Source organism: Dendrobates tinctorius, unplaced genomic scaffold, assembly GCF_039654945.1.
Source record: "Dendrobates tinctorius isolate UK_male_01 unplaced genomic scaffold, ASM3965494v1 ptg000036l, whole genome shotgun sequence".
In the NCBI taxonomy this organism is placed as follows: domain Eukaryota; kingdom Metazoa; phylum Chordata; class Amphibia; order Anura; family Dendrobatidae; genus Dendrobates; species Dendrobates tinctorius.
Window position 1 is genome coordinate 9402492 of NW_027361704.1, and position 15609 is coordinate 9418100.

Below are 15609 nucleotides of genomic sequence, written 5' to 3' on the forward strand. Positions count from 1 at the left end.
CACCCCTCCCAATTACATACCCCAAATACCGGGCTTCTTCTAGCCCGATGTGACATTTCTTGGGGTTCGCGGTTAGACCTGCCTCCCACAGGTCGTCAATCACAGCTTGTACTTTCTGGAGATGAGTCTCCCAGTCCAAGCTGTAAATGACAATGTCGTCCAAATAGGCCGAAGCATACTGCCTATGTGGCCTCAGGACTCGATCCATCAGTCTCTGGAAGGTCGCCGGTGCTCCGTGCAGACCAAACGGCATATACACATACTGAAATAGACCTTCTGGGGTAGCAAATGCTGTCTTTTCTATGGCAGCCTCCATCAGAGGGATCTGCCAATACCCCTTTGTTAGGTCTAGGGTCGTAATATACCGGGCTTTTCCTAACCGATCTATCAACTCGTCGACCCGGGGCATGGGGTAGGCATCAAATTTTGAGACCGCATTCAGTTTCCTGAAGTCATTGCAGAACCGGATGGTGCCGTCCGGTTTAGGAATTAGCACAATCGGGCTGGACCAAGCACTGTGCGATTCCTCAATGACACCTAACTGTAACATTGCCTTCACTTCTCGGGAAACGGCTTCACGGCGCGCTTCCGGGATTCGGTAGGGCTTTACGTGAACTGTGACACCAGGTTCCGTTACGATGTCATGTTTTATTAGCGTAGTCTGCCCGGGTTTTTCTGAGAAAAACTTTTGGTTGTGAAGTAGAAACTGCCTGACCTCAGTCTTTTGCCACTCCGAGAGAGTCTCTGCAACCCGTACCTCCGGTACGGTATGCGAGCAGACAGGACGGGCCAGCTCCGCTGACAAGGCAGACCGATCTTTCCAGGGTTTTATCAGATTTACATGATAAATCTGTTCAGGTTTCCGTTTACCTGCCTGGTATACTTTATAGTTTACTTCACCAACTCTTTCCTTAATCTCAAAGGGGCCCTGCCACTTTGCCAGGAACTTACTGTCCACCGTGGGCACCAGGATCAACACCCTATCTCCGGGTGCAAACGTACGGATCTTGGCGCCCCTATCATAGATTCTTTTTTGGGCTCCTTGAGCCTGTATCATGTGCTCTTTGACGATAGGCATAACAGCCGCAATACGGTCCTGCATTTGTGTGACGTGATCTATCACTGTTTTAAACGGAGTGACCTGACCCTCCCAGGTTTCTTTTGCAACGTCTAACAGTCCGCGAGGACGTCGGGGGTACAATAACTCGAAAGGCGAGAACCCCGTGGAAGACTGGGGTACTTCCCTGATGGCAAAAAGCAAATACGGAAGTAAATAGTCCCAGTTCTTCCCATCCTTGTCTATCACCTTTCTCAGCATCTGCTTCAGAGTTTTATTGAACCGTTCGACCAACCCGTCTGTTTGAGGGTGATACACGGATGTGCGTAACGGTTCGATTTGTAACAATCGGCAGAGCTCCTTCATTACCCTGGACATAAAGGGGGTCCCCTGGTCGGTGAGTATCTGTTTTGGTATACCGACCCGACTAAACACATGCACCAGTTCCTTGGCAATCGTCTTGGTGGCCGTGTTACGCAAAGGAATGGCCTCTGGGTAACGAGTGGCACAATCCAAGATGACCAGGATATGTTGGTGTCCACGTGCAGACCGTGGAAGGGGCCCAACTAAATCCATCCCAATCCTCTCAAACGGGACTTCAATAATAGGTAGGGGTACCAAAGGGCTACAGAACCGGGGCTTAGGTGCAGAGGCTTGGCAGTCAGGACAAGACTCACAATATACACGGATATCGTGATGCATGCCTGGCCAAACAAAACAGTGTAATATCCTTTCGGTGGTTTTCTGGACTCCCAGGTGACCTCCCATCACATGTCCGTGGGCCAGGTCCAGCATCTGCCGCAGGTAGGGTTTTGGCACGACTAATAGTTGCACCGTATCTTCCCCCTTTTTCTCTATCTGATAGAGTAAATCATTCTCCAGAACCATGTAAGGATATGCCAGCCTAGAGCCAGGTTCTACGGGTACCCCAGTTATCACTTTTACATTTGTCCTAGCCTGAGAAAGGGTAGGATCCTTTATTTGCTCGCTTTGGAAGTCATCTTTCTGAACTTATAAATCCGGCAAACGGGGAGGTGGACGGCTGTCGGCCTCCTCCTCTTCCCCGGTCTCCTCCGTATCACCCGCCATGACTGAAAACGGGAACTGCAGGTAATTTCCCGCAGACTCTTCCCCCGAGTCTTCCGGGGAGACCTCTTCCCGGGGTTCGGGACCCACACGCGCCCTGGGAGAAGAATCATGTACACTATTACCCGAGGGCATCAACTGATTCTCCCACAATTGCCAGAAGTGGGGAAAATCCCGGCCCAGGATAACATCATGCAATAACGCCGGGACGAGTCCCACTTTATGTTGCACAGACCCATAGGAAGTTGTAATGCATATGACCGTGGTGAGGTACGAACAGGTGTCTCCATGCACACACGTTACAGAAAATTTGTCTGATGGTCCAGTCGGGGCTGACACCAGACTGGCCTTCACCAGAGTCACCACACTTCCCGAGTCTAACAATGCCACCACATTTTTGCCATCAACAGTTAAATCACACAAGTGTTTTTCCACATCCTTTTGACCGGCATTCACACTCACTACCCGTGCAACCATAGACATGCGGTTTTTAGAGTCTGTGACGTCGCACTGCATGGGTTCAGTAGTGACCGGACAGTTCGCAGCAATATGTCCCATCTCTTGGCAGCGGAAACACCTAACGGGCCCCTTGCTTAGACCATAGTTCGTTACTCTCGGCCTCGCAGTGCGGGCAGTCCCGTTTTCCTCCCCCACTGTCTTAGGGATTTTTCCATCTCGCCTACTCCCTGGAACAGTCTTACCGGTTCCACGTGGAGATGATGAAGAACGAGGTGGGGTAGCGTTGTCTCGGAGTCCTTCCGCCACGGAGTAACGCTCAACCAGATCCACCAGTGGATCTGCCGTCGTAGGATTTCCATGGCTTACCCACTTCCTCAGGGCTGGCGGTAGAGCTCTCAGGTACTTGTCCATGATGACTCTCTGGATTATCTCTGGCGCTGTCAGCACCTCGGGTTGTAGCCACTTCTTCGTCACGTGGATCAGGTCGAACATCTGTGACCGCGGTGGTTTATCCGGCTGATAAGTCCATTGATGCACTCTCTGTGCACGAACAGCGGTCGTCACTCCCAGCCGGGCCAAGATCTCGGCTTTCAGTTTGTCAAAGTCCTGCGCAGCTTCTGGCTCTAAGTCATAATAAGCCTTTTGGGCCTCACCGGAAGGAAACGGGGCGATCAGGCCGGCCCATCTTGCCTTCCGCCATTTTTCTCGCAACGCCGTCCGTTCAAACGTGGTCAGGTATGCCTCGACGTCATCTTCGGTCGTCATCTTCTGCCAGTACCGACTCACGTGAATCACTCTCGACTCGGCTTCCAGGTTAACCTCAGGTAAGCTTGCCAAGCGCTGCGCCACCTGCTGGAGAAGCGAACGATCGGTAACTGTCATGTCCACCAACTCCTTCAGCTGAGCCATCATCACCCGATTAGCTTCTTGCTGGACGGCGGTGGACTGTACCAGCGCTTTCACCACGTCCTCCATGCTCATGCTTGCAACGTGATGCCCGCGTTCTCCACCACAATGTGATAAAACACTCCGGGATCGCCTTTGCTGGGGTCAAAGGTCACGTGCGTTCAGCATGAAACTCAGGCGCAGAGCTGGGATTCGGGTATAACTGACACTGGGTCAGGTTTATTAATGGTGAAAGCAATGCATAAAGAAATAAAACATAAAACAAACCCTTGCCTGTCCGGCACTAACTAAACAAAGTACAACCTAACTACCAACTGGTGGGCTTCTCCCTTCCAGCCAAACCACAGTTGCAGTGGGCACTGCTCTTACTCACGTGTGTCTCTCACACAGACAGGCTCTCTGTGTTCCCAGGCTGAGACACTCACACAACCACCTGGCATCCTTTTATATCCACCTCCCATTATTCATTAGCAAGCAGGTGCGATACTGACCAGACTAGGCCACATAGGAAAGGAATCTGGGCGAGATATACCTGCCCTCATCCACTATTCCCACATGATTCTCACAGCGCTCAGCAGAGAGTACAAGATAAATGTGACCTGAGCCTTATTGCAGTTTTTGGGAGGCAGAATGAACAGATAGCTAACAGTAAAAGTATAGTTCTTATATTTATTTTTGCATGGTTTACTGTGTGGTACAAGTGATAAGATGACTTAAAACCTCTCCAGCATCCTCACCATAAAATTCAGCATCAGAAGTATGTAAAAGAACATCTAAGTAAGCCTGATGCGTTTTGGAAACAAGTCCTGTGGACTGATGAGGTTAAAATAGAACTGTTTGGCTACAATGATCAAATGTATGTGTGCAGAAAAAAGGGCTAAGAATTTCAGGAAAAGAATATCTCGCCAACCATTAAGCATGGGGGTGGATAAATCATGCCTTGGGGTTGTGTTGCAGCCAATGACATGGGGAACATTTCCCGGGTAGAGGGAAGAATGTATTCAATGAAATTTCAACAAATTCTTGATGTAAACATAACATCCGTAAAAAGAAAAAAAAAAAAAGCTGAAGTTGAAAAGAGGATAGCTTCTTCAAATGAATAATGATCCTAAACAGATGTCAAAATACACAGTAGACTACCTCAAAAGGCACAAGCTGAAGATTTTGTAGTGGCCCGCAGTCCCCTGATCTGAACCATCATTGAAAATCTGTGTCTAGACCTTAACAAATAGCAGTGCATGCAAGATGACCCATGAATCTCACAGAACTGGAAGAATTTTCCAAGGAAGAATGGATGAAAACCCTCAAACAAGAATTGTTGGCTACAAAATTTGTTTACAAACTGTGATACATGCAAAAGGGGTTGCTACTAGGTAATAACCATGCAAGGTGCCCAAACTTTTGCAATTTTTTTTTTTACCTAATGTACAAAAGAAATGTGTCATCTTTAACTTTAGCACTCTAAAGGGCCCTTTACACGCTAAAGTGTCACCGATTTTGTGACACAGCAGCGATATCACTAGCGATATCACTAGCACCTCCGACCGGCTCCCCCGCTGGTTGTTGCTGATCTCGCGAGATCGGCCTGGTCCATTTCTCGTTGTCGGCTTCCTGCTTGCGCCGACGAGCGAGCCATGGACACAGGCGGAAGACGGTCACACTGCGTCTGACAGGTGAGTACGACTGCCGACCGCTGCTGCATCGCTAGTGAGATCTGCCTGTTTGGCAGCTCACTAGTGACCATTTAGCGATGCACCAGCGATCCTGACCGGGTCATATCGTGGTCGGGATCGCTGGTGCATTGCTAAATGTAACGGGGCCTTTAGAGATCATTTTATCTTCAACTTGCTTAACTGTTCACAATAACAGTGATTTTGACCAGGGGTGCCCAAAGTATTACATGCCCCTGTACATAGGGTTACTGCTGCCTACCTCCAGTCAACTTCTGGAGTCATGAAAACGCGGAGGATACGTTCAGTGCTGGCAGAAAAGACTGGGGGCGACGCCAAAGAATTGACACTGTAGAGAACACCAAGTCCTGTAGGAACTGTTCACTGGTTAAAGCCTTGTGCTCTGTATCTGCCACACATAATGTGGCTGGATCATGCAGGAGCTGACCAGGTGGCATATCGAAAACCTCTTCAATCATCTGACACCTAAAAACTTCTTGCACCTTTTTTACTAGATCGATAATCAATTAGCTTTTCAGTGTGAATGAGAGTGGTGTAAAGAAAAAATCTGGTTATACTGTATAGCTAAGATAATAGTTTTCATATGTCTTGTCAACTGTTGTCTGGAAGTGTTTGTCTCCATGAAAATTAGCCTATGGATGGATCCTTTATATCTATATATTAATACTTTTCAGCATTTTACTCCACCTACCTAAAAGAACCTGTAAAGTATAAGTGCTTTAAAAAATGTGTTAATTTATTTTTATTAATTTACATATGCAAAATGAATGAACAAAAATAAATTTAAATCAAATCAGTATTTGGTGTCACCACCCTTTGCATTTAAAACCGCATAATTTCTGGGTATACTTTCAGTTTTTGAAGGAACTTTGCATGGAGGTTGTTCCAAACACCTTGGAGAACTAGCTACAAATCTGTGGATGTAGGGTTGTAAAAATCCTTCTGTCTCTTCATGAAATCCTACAAAAACTCGATGATGTTGACATTTGGGCTGTGAGGAGGCCATATCATCACTCCCTTGACTATTTGTTCCTTTTTATGTTTTAAGATAGTTCTTAATTTAACTGACTGTATTTTTGGGGCTCTTGTTCTGCAAAATACATTTGGATAGAATTCATCTTTTTGATAGTATTGTATGATGGATAAGTATGTGTTTGTATTTCTCTGCAGTGAAGATCCCATTATTTTTGACCAAACGACTTGCTCCATTTGCTGATATGCACCCCAAACATACATGGAACCAGGGCTGTGGAGTTATGTCCATTTTGGTGGAGTCTAAGTTGCAGTCTCTATAAAATGGACCATCTCCTAATATATATGATAAATTCAGTTCAGTACAAGACGTGCTGTAAATGTTTTCATAATAATTTGGGAAAGTTAAAAAATGACCTATAAATGTCTGTTCTGTTCCTGATCTAAGGATCTCTGCTATTAGTTAGGGTAAAACTGTTCTGCACTTTATGTACATACTCAGTAGTGAGGTAGTGCTCTGAGTCAGAAGTCATGAAAATTGAGGAGTCAGTCAGACTCTGTGGTTTGACTTACTGACTCCACAGCCATGGACGAAACCTCCACCATGCTGCACTGTTGTCTGCAGACACTAGTTATTGTTCCACTCTCCAGTCCTTCGGTGAACAAACTGTCTTCTGTTAGTCAGTTTCAGGGACGTGATTTGTGGAACCACTGTGCCTCGGACCACGGAAAGCCTGGAGGAGCATGACTAAGTGAGCAGTGGACTTTTCACTAGAGCCTCTGATGGTAAGGTTAGACTTGGCTCCCGATGAATGCCAGGTGCCATTCCAGGACAGACCAACGGACCCTCAGCAGCTGGACCCAGAAGGTCAGACTGGATATTGAAGCAGGAAGGATGTGCACCAGAGTGCAGCAAGGACTGGTACACAACCTTACACAACTTAAACTGCAAAACAGTGAAGAGGAAGCAATATATGCATAATGCCCCACAGCCATTGGCTGGGGAAGAAATAGCAAGTACATGCACTGTCCTTTTAAGAGGGCGGGAGCGCGTGCACATGCTCTAAGGCCATGGCTGGAGGCCCGGCTGGAAGCATCCAGAGCATGGGGATGCAGAGCATGGGGAAGGGAAGAACCGACCACAGCGCGGGTGAGTGCAGTGACACGTCGGAGACCCAGAGCAGCGATCCGGCATGGTGCTAAGTCAGCTATATAACATTTTTCAGTCCAGAGCACCTGTTTCCATTTCTATGCACCCCAGTTTCTATGTTTTTGTGCAACACTGAGTCAGTCTACCCTGTTTCCAACATTGAAAGTATTGCTTTAGTCGCATGGAAGAAGATTTCTGGCCAGACTTCTCCGAATACTAGATGTGTGTAACTGGGTCCCATTGGTTGCTGCCATTTCTGAGCTGATGGCACTGCTGGACATCTTCTGATTTCAAAAGGAAGTAAGCATAATGGGTCTTTCATCTGCTGCACTAAGTTTCAGTCGCTGACTACTGTGTCAGTGGTCCTCAACATTACGCATTTCTTAATTCCCTCAATCAAGCAAATACGAATCCATCATACATTACCATCAGGGAGGTGTTTGGTTGGCTCCAAATTTATTCTATAGGAGGATAATGACCCCAAATGTACAGCCAATGTCCTTAAGGCCTTTCTTCAACTTAAAGAAGAACAAGGAGTTTTGGAATGATAAAATGGCTCTCACAGAGCCCAGACCTCAACATAAAGCTTGTCTGAAATTTTGTTCTTCAGAATGTTTAGAACAACTACTTGCCAAGTTCCTTAAAAAAATTGTAAGCAAGTGTACCTGGAAGAATTGATTATTTGCTGTTCTTAAAGCAAAGGGTGGTCACATCAAATATTGATTTGATTTAGATTTCTCTTTTGTTCATACACTTTTCATTTTGTTTACTGAACAAAAGCAAACTATTAGCACTCTTATTTCTGAAAGCATTCTTATGTTGTAGCTTTTTTCACATCTGCCTAAAACTTTTGTGGTGTAATTACTGTATGTAAGCTTTTTTATCTACATATAACTTATAGCCCTCATACACATTAAACTAATGTCAACTGAACCTGCCAATATTGACTGACAGGCGATTCTACTCCAACAGATGTTGATTTATTTATTTTTTTAATGACATACGATGCATTTTGGATGGCTGATCCTTTATGTTCTCCCTGAAATAAGCCACCCCAGAGGAGGCTTTTGTTTGTTGACGATGGGGAAATAGAGAGAGTAACCTATGGTAAATAATGAACAGCCATCTATTGTGTAACAGGGGCTGTTGATATTACAGTGTATCTTGATATGCATATTTTTTTTATTTAGCTGTGTATTCTTCAAAGCCAAAAGATATGCAAGGAGAAGAGAATATTCACAATGGAAGAAAGAAAGGCAAAGGACGAAAGCGGGATCCATGTCTAAGAAAATACAAGGACTTTTGTATTCATGGAACTTGTCGTATTCTTAAAGTAACAAAGGAACCCTATTGTGTGTATGTACTGATTTTAATATTTTAATGCACTTTTATTTTAAAGGGGTTTTCCTACAAACAAAAGTTGATTTTAGTCAACAGATCTTGGAATAATAACTTCCACAACTGGATGTGTTTAAATAAAAATTTTTTATGCTGAGATAATCTTATAAATGTGCCCCTGCTGTGTACTATGTAATGGATGTGTCTGACCGTACAGGGACATGGTCTGATCATATCACAGCTTCGGAGCAGGGGAGGGGAGAAAAATGTATACAAACAGGACATCATGGAATTGCAAATGGTTCTTTAATTGAAGTAAAATATTGTTTAACCCCTTTCCGACCTTAGACTTATAGGTACGTCTAAAGTCGCCTCCCCCCGTTTGCTGCAGGCTCCGGCGATGAGCCCACAACTTTTACGGCACATGTCAGTTGATGTTTTTCAGCTGACGTGTGCCCCTAACAGCCGCGGGTGAAATCACCATCCACCCGTGGCTGTTAAGATGTTAAAAAATGCCGCTCTAAATGTCTGAACATAGAAGCATGTCCCAAACCTATCAGCACCCGTGTCACATGACTGCAGGTCGCTGATGGGTTGGCATGACAACCCGGGATCTACAGGCCGGCGTTCATAGCAGGTCATAATTTTAGCTACACATAGCAGAAGTCCTGCTACGTGTAGAACAGGCATTCGTATGTTCGCAGCTTCTAGTCTCTCATGGAGACTATTAAAGCAAGTGAAAACTAAAAAAAAAAAAAAACCCTTTGGATTTTTTTTCCCAACTTAAATAAAAAATAACCTAGACATGTTTGGTGTCTATGAACTGAAAATGACCTGGAGAATCATAATTGCAGGTCAGTTTTAGCATTTAGTGATAAAAAAAACAATTTTTTTTTCGAGTACATTATATGGTACAATGAATGGTGGCATTCAGAAGTACAACTCGTCCCACAAAAAACAAGCTCTCACACGTCCATATTGACAGAGAAAGGAAGAAGGTGAGCAAAAAACGAAAACTTAAAAACAGAAAAACCCAAGGTGGTAAAGGGGTTAAACATCCAATTGTGGAAGTAATTATTCCAAAATCTATTGATTAATGAACAACTTTTAATGCAAACATCAGAACTAACCTTTTAGTGATTTTGAGTGTTTTTCATTTAACTTCAAATATTTCAAAGCTAACATTTTACCATTGAAAATACTATATGCGTGTAATTCATATTATACAGTACGAAGTATCCCAAGCTGCACTTAGGCTTCAGTAAAGCGATCTTACTTATGGCTCTATCTTTGGCTTTTGGTTATTAAACTGGTCCCAGTGTTGTTAGTGAAGCAAGGTGCATCACTAACATGTTTTGTCAAAGGCAATCTCCAAGTATTAGATTTAAAAAAATACTTTATATCATTAGAAGATTCCCTCACATACCTTTTCTTTCAGTCACTTGAATAGTGACTTTATCTTTTCAGTCACAGATCAGTCAGTGTGCTTTTGAAACTAGGCACTCCCACAGCATTGCATTTGATTGTCGTGACTGTCCCGAAGTCACGCCAACCACGTAACAAATACTACGTGTGCGCACTGCCCATCCACTCCCCTGTCATGCACACTGACTCTGGGTATACAGCCCCAGCTTCATGTGAGATGTGCGCATGTGCCGGACCACAGAGTAGAGGGGGACACAGTGACATATTGTTATGATTGAGTCACCGAGGAGGAAAAAACAAAACACAAGCTCAGCCCAGAAAATCAGAGAGGTTGGAAACTAGCGGATTGCAGACCCCTAATCCTATCACACAACTAGCAGTAGCCGTGGAGTGTTCCTAGACACCTCGTCACAGCCGGAGATCTACATAAGCCTAAAGAGAGAAAAGGGAAAAACTGACTGCCCCAGAACAGACCCGAAAGCAATAGGCAGCCCCCAACATATAATGACGGTGAAGCAAGATGAAAACACTAACACAGATAGAAAGATAGGTTGAGCAAACGATGGGGCCCAAGCTAACTAAAAAGGACAGGACAGAAAAGCTGCTGTCCGCAATCCGAGAAAACCCTGCTAAAAATATTACCAACACAACTGATAAGCAAAAAGGACCCTGAAGTCACTAGACTTCAAACCCTATATCAGCACTCAGAATATTCTGAAAGCAGAGCAAAAGAGAACACTGATCAAGGAAAAAGAATCCAGCACACCCCCAGCCGGGGATGGCTGAACTCAGAAAACAAGGAAAACAAAACCAAAACTAATAAGTTCAATAGCAGAGCAAAAACTTATCTTTGGGAAGCAGGAATCAGACTGGTCTCCAAGAATCCAGAAGAGAAATCACCAGCCACTCAGAAGGGCGTCGGCTGCCTTATATCCAGTCTGAAGTTCCCGTTGCCCAGTCACAATCCACCTGATCAGGTGTTTGGTTTCTTTCATCCAAATCAGCCTCACTACCTTCCTTCACCAGAAGAGAGAGATCCTTGGACACAAAAGGTGAATGAACAGATGAGCTCACAACACATATATAGCGCATGTAGATACTGATTCAGCATGGCTCCGGCGCATGCGCACATCCGACATGAAGCTGGGGCTGTACTCCCAGAGTCAGTGCACATGCCTGGGGAGCAGATCGGCAGTGCACACACGCAAGATTTGATACCTGATTGCCGTGACTTTGGGCTAGTCAGTCAAATGCAATGAATGATATAAAGGGTTCTCCGCAAGGAGAAATGATACTTCTTGGATATCGGTCAGACGCCTCTCTCACAGCCAAACCAGATCTCACACTTTGCACTGACGAGGGGCAGTACCCCGAAACACAGTGTCTGCAAATTGAGATTCTGGCTTGGCTTTTATCCTAAGACATGTAACAATGCTTGTTAAAGGCTCAACATTGACGTTTAGGATTGCTACTTCCAATAGGTGGCACTAGAGTTCTAGTCCTCTTCCTCTCTGAAGAGACAATTTGCATATTTAAACCTACCGTAATACTTGGAGATTTTCTTTGACAAAAACATGTTAGTTATGCACATTACATCACTAACTGCACACTGGGACCAGTTTAATAGCCAAAAAAACAAAGTTCCCTTTAAGAAATAAAGTCATAACATGCTGAGCTTAGCTGGCTCAAGGTGGGAGATCTGTCACAGTCAGCCTTTTGAGGCTTGATCCCCGCTGAGCTAGGTGTCCTTTTACAGCTGCACAAATGAAGGTTTGTTTTGTAATCCAATGCCAAATAGGATACAAATGATTGACATGAAATTATATCTCAAATATTCTTCACAGTTAATTTTGTATTTTGATAAATCATACTTTTTTTGACGCGGTGATACCATCTATCATTATATTTAAAAAATAAAAATAATTTAAGAAGCACTTCCATCAAAATTTTTATCCTCTTACTATATTGCAGTCATCATTTTATATAGCACTGTATTATTACAATTACCAATTTTGCCCTTCTACCCAGCAAGATAAGAGAGGAGCTAATGGCCATGGTGTACAGGAAGCCTGGATTAGGCAAAAATAAGCATTTTTTTTTATTTTTCTTATGTTATTTGGCCATTAAATGGGGGGCATGATATGAGGGATGGGGGTACATTATATGAGGAGCTGTGGAGGACATTGTATTAGGGGCATCATATGTGGAGATGTGAGGGAGATCATATGTGGTGCTGTGGGGGACATTATATGAGAGACTGTGGTGGACATACTGTGTGGGGTGCTGTGGGGGCCATTATACAGTGGGGGAAAAAAGTATTTAGTCAGTCAGCAATAGTGCAAGTTCCACCACTTAAAAAGATGAGAGGCGTCTGTAATTTACATCATAGGTAGACCTCAACTATGGGAGACAAACTGAGAAAAAAAAATCCAGAAAATCACATTGTCTGTTTTTTTTTCATTTTATTTGCATATTATGGTGGAAAATAAGTATTTGGTCAGAAACAAAATTTCATCTCAATACTTTGTGATATATCCTTTGTTGGCAATGACAGAGGTCAAACGTTTTCTGTAAGTCTTCACAAGGTTGCCACACACTGTTGTTGGTATGTTGGCCCATTCCTCCATGCAGATCTCCTCTAGAGCAGTGATGTTTTTGGCTTTTCGCTTGGCAACACGGACTTTCAACTCCCTCCAAAGGTTTTCTATAGGGTTGAGATCTGGAGACTGGCTAGGCCACTCCAGGACCTTGAAATGCTTCTTACAAAGCCACTCCTTTGTTGCCCTGGCGGTGTGCTTTGGATCATTGTCATGTTGAAAGACCCAGCCACGTTTCATCTTCAATGCCCTTGCTGATGGAAGGAGGTTTGCACTCAAACTCTCACGATACATGGCCCCATTCATTCTTTCATGTACCCGGATCAGTCGTCCTGGCCCCTTTGCAGAGAAACAGCCCCAAAGCATGATGTTTCCACCACCATGCTTTACAGTAGGTATGGTGTTTGATGCAACTCAGTATTCTTTTTCCTCCAAACACGACAAGTTGTGTTTCTACCAAACAGTTCCAGTTTGGTTTCATCAGACCATAGGACATTCTCCCAAAACTCCTCTGGATCATCCAAATGCTCTCTAGCAAACTTCAGACGGGCCCGGACATGTACAGGCTTAAGCAGTGGGACACGTCTGGCACTGCAGGATCTGAGTCCATGGTGGCGTAGTGTGTTACTTATGGTAGGCCTTGTTACATTGGTCCCAGCTCTCTGCAGTTCATTCACTAGGTCCCCCCGCGTGGTTCTGGGATTTTTGCTCACCGTTCTTGTGATCATTCTGACCCCACGGGGTGGGATTTTGCGTGGAGCACCAGATCGAGGGAGATTATCAGTGGTCTTGTATGTCTTCCATTTTCTAATTATTGCTCCCACAGTTGATTTCTTCACTCCAAGCTGGTTGGCTATTGCAGATTCAGTCTTCCCAGCCTGGTGCAGGGCTACAATTTTGTTTCTGGTGTCCTTTGACAGCTCTTTGGTCTTCACCATAGTGGAGTTTGGAGTCAGACTGTTTGAGGGTGTGCACAGGTGTCTTTTTATACTGATAACAAGTTTAAACAGGTGCCATTACTACAGGTAATGAGTGGAGGAAAGAGGAGACTCTTAAAGAAGAAGTTACAGGTCTGTGAGAGCCAGAAATCTTGATTGCTTGTTTCTGACCAAATACTTATTTTCCACCATAATATGCAAATAAAATGAAAAAAAAACAGACAATGTGATTTTCTGGATTTTTTTTTCTCAGTTTGTCTCCCATAGTTGAGGTCTACCTATGATGTAAATTACAGACGCCTCTCATCTTTTTAAGTGGTGGAACTTGCACTATTGCTGACTGACTAAATACTTTTTTTCCCCACTGTATTGGGTACTATGGGGACCATCATACAGCATGGAAGGCTCTGGTGGACGTCATAGTGTATATTGGGGGGCTGTTGGGCATGTACTGTATGGGTGGCTGTGGTTACCATCATACTGTGTAGGGGGACAGTGTGAGGAAGGGGTACAGTTTGGAGAGGGTACAACATGGTGGGGAGTATAAGGGCATAGCATGAAGGGGAGGCACAGAATGGTTGTGGAGTAAGGGCAGCATGAAATGGACGCACAGTATTAAAAGGTTAGCCTGGCGTGGGGACTGTGTGGAGGGAGATTAGAGAGTTTAGGAAAAAACTGTTGAGAGAGAACAAGTATGGTATAGGTTTTGGTTCATAAGAGCAGACTGCGTGGTGGTTATAGCTGATAATGGCAGACAGTGCGGGGGCCTTATACAATAAGAGGCTTATTTAGATCATAGTATGGAGAGATGTTTTTGTGCAGAGAACTTTTTAATGATATGCCTTTTTTTAAGTACATCTTGTGGAAATCTGCAGAGACAAGCTGTGTATGGAGACAAAAAGAGAGAAAATGACTCAATCACGGAAGATGTCATCTCTAGAATACCTGCGTGTTAATATTTTAGTGTGATCTTGCCTGCATATCATCAGTCCTATGGTTCCTGTATAGTCCACAGTCTGATGATGACTTTTAATATCAGCTCCTAATATCTCCTTACCATTGTTAAGGGCATACTGGCATACTGTGAGTTATAGGTTTATGTGATACAAATGTGTATGGGGCTTACTTGACATTGCAAATGATTGTGATGTATTCGTGTACTGATGGTAGTTCTGGTGACTTATGTACTGGTGATAGTACTGGTGTATTTATTTACTGATAATGGTCCTGGTGATGTATTCATGTACTGATTATGGTTCTGGTGACATATTCATGTACTGATAGTGATTCTGGTGGCATCATTTATTTACTAATGATAGTACTGGTGCCATATTCATGTTATGGCTCTGTTGTTTTGTTTATGTACTGATGATGATTTTGGTTTTGTATTTATATACTGATGATGGTTCTGGTGATGAATACAGTACTAGAACCATCATCACTCCATGAATATATCACCAGAGCCATCTTCAGTACTGCAACACAACACCAAAACCACCATCATTACAGGAATGCAGCACCAGAACCATCATCACTTTTGTTGCAAGCTGTATTTGTTGCATGACGAACATAAAAACCATGATCATTTCCCTTTATCTACAATGGGGTCTGTTTAGTTTCCATAAGGTCATATCCACCAAATGCTGGACACCTTATTTGAAACCAAACTGCCCCCATTGTAGTTAAGCTATATTAGCTTCAATGACCGTTCTTAGGTCTGACATTTAAAGTATAGGATTTCAGAGATCAATATTGTGATTTGTTGACCATCTACACAATTCAACAAAACGATGGACAAACAATGAATTATTCCGTATCTAACTTTTAAATTGAAAAAAGGTAACAATTCTAGTAAAAGTGGACATAGGAGTTTGTTACCTGACCCATAGGAGAGGGAAGTACGTTAAGAGTCCAGTTACCTTAGTCTCTGACCCATCCCTTTGCTTGGGGGGAGGTGTCGCCATTTTCTATATCTGCCTAAGGCACCAAA

General features: G+C 43.9%; 1 protein-coding gene across 1 annotated transcript in view; it reads left to right on the top strand.

Moving 5' to 3' along the window:
• HBEGF (heparin binding EGF like growth factor) overlaps positions 1-15609 on the top strand; it is a 204165-nt gene that overhangs the window by 101698 nt on the left and 86858 nt on the right. The window contains exon 3 of the mRNA XM_073573710.1: positions 8512-8677. Within this exon, the coding sequence (XP_073429811.1) occupies positions 8512-8677 (166 nt within the window). The remainder of the gene's footprint in view (positions 1-8511; positions 8678-15609) is intronic.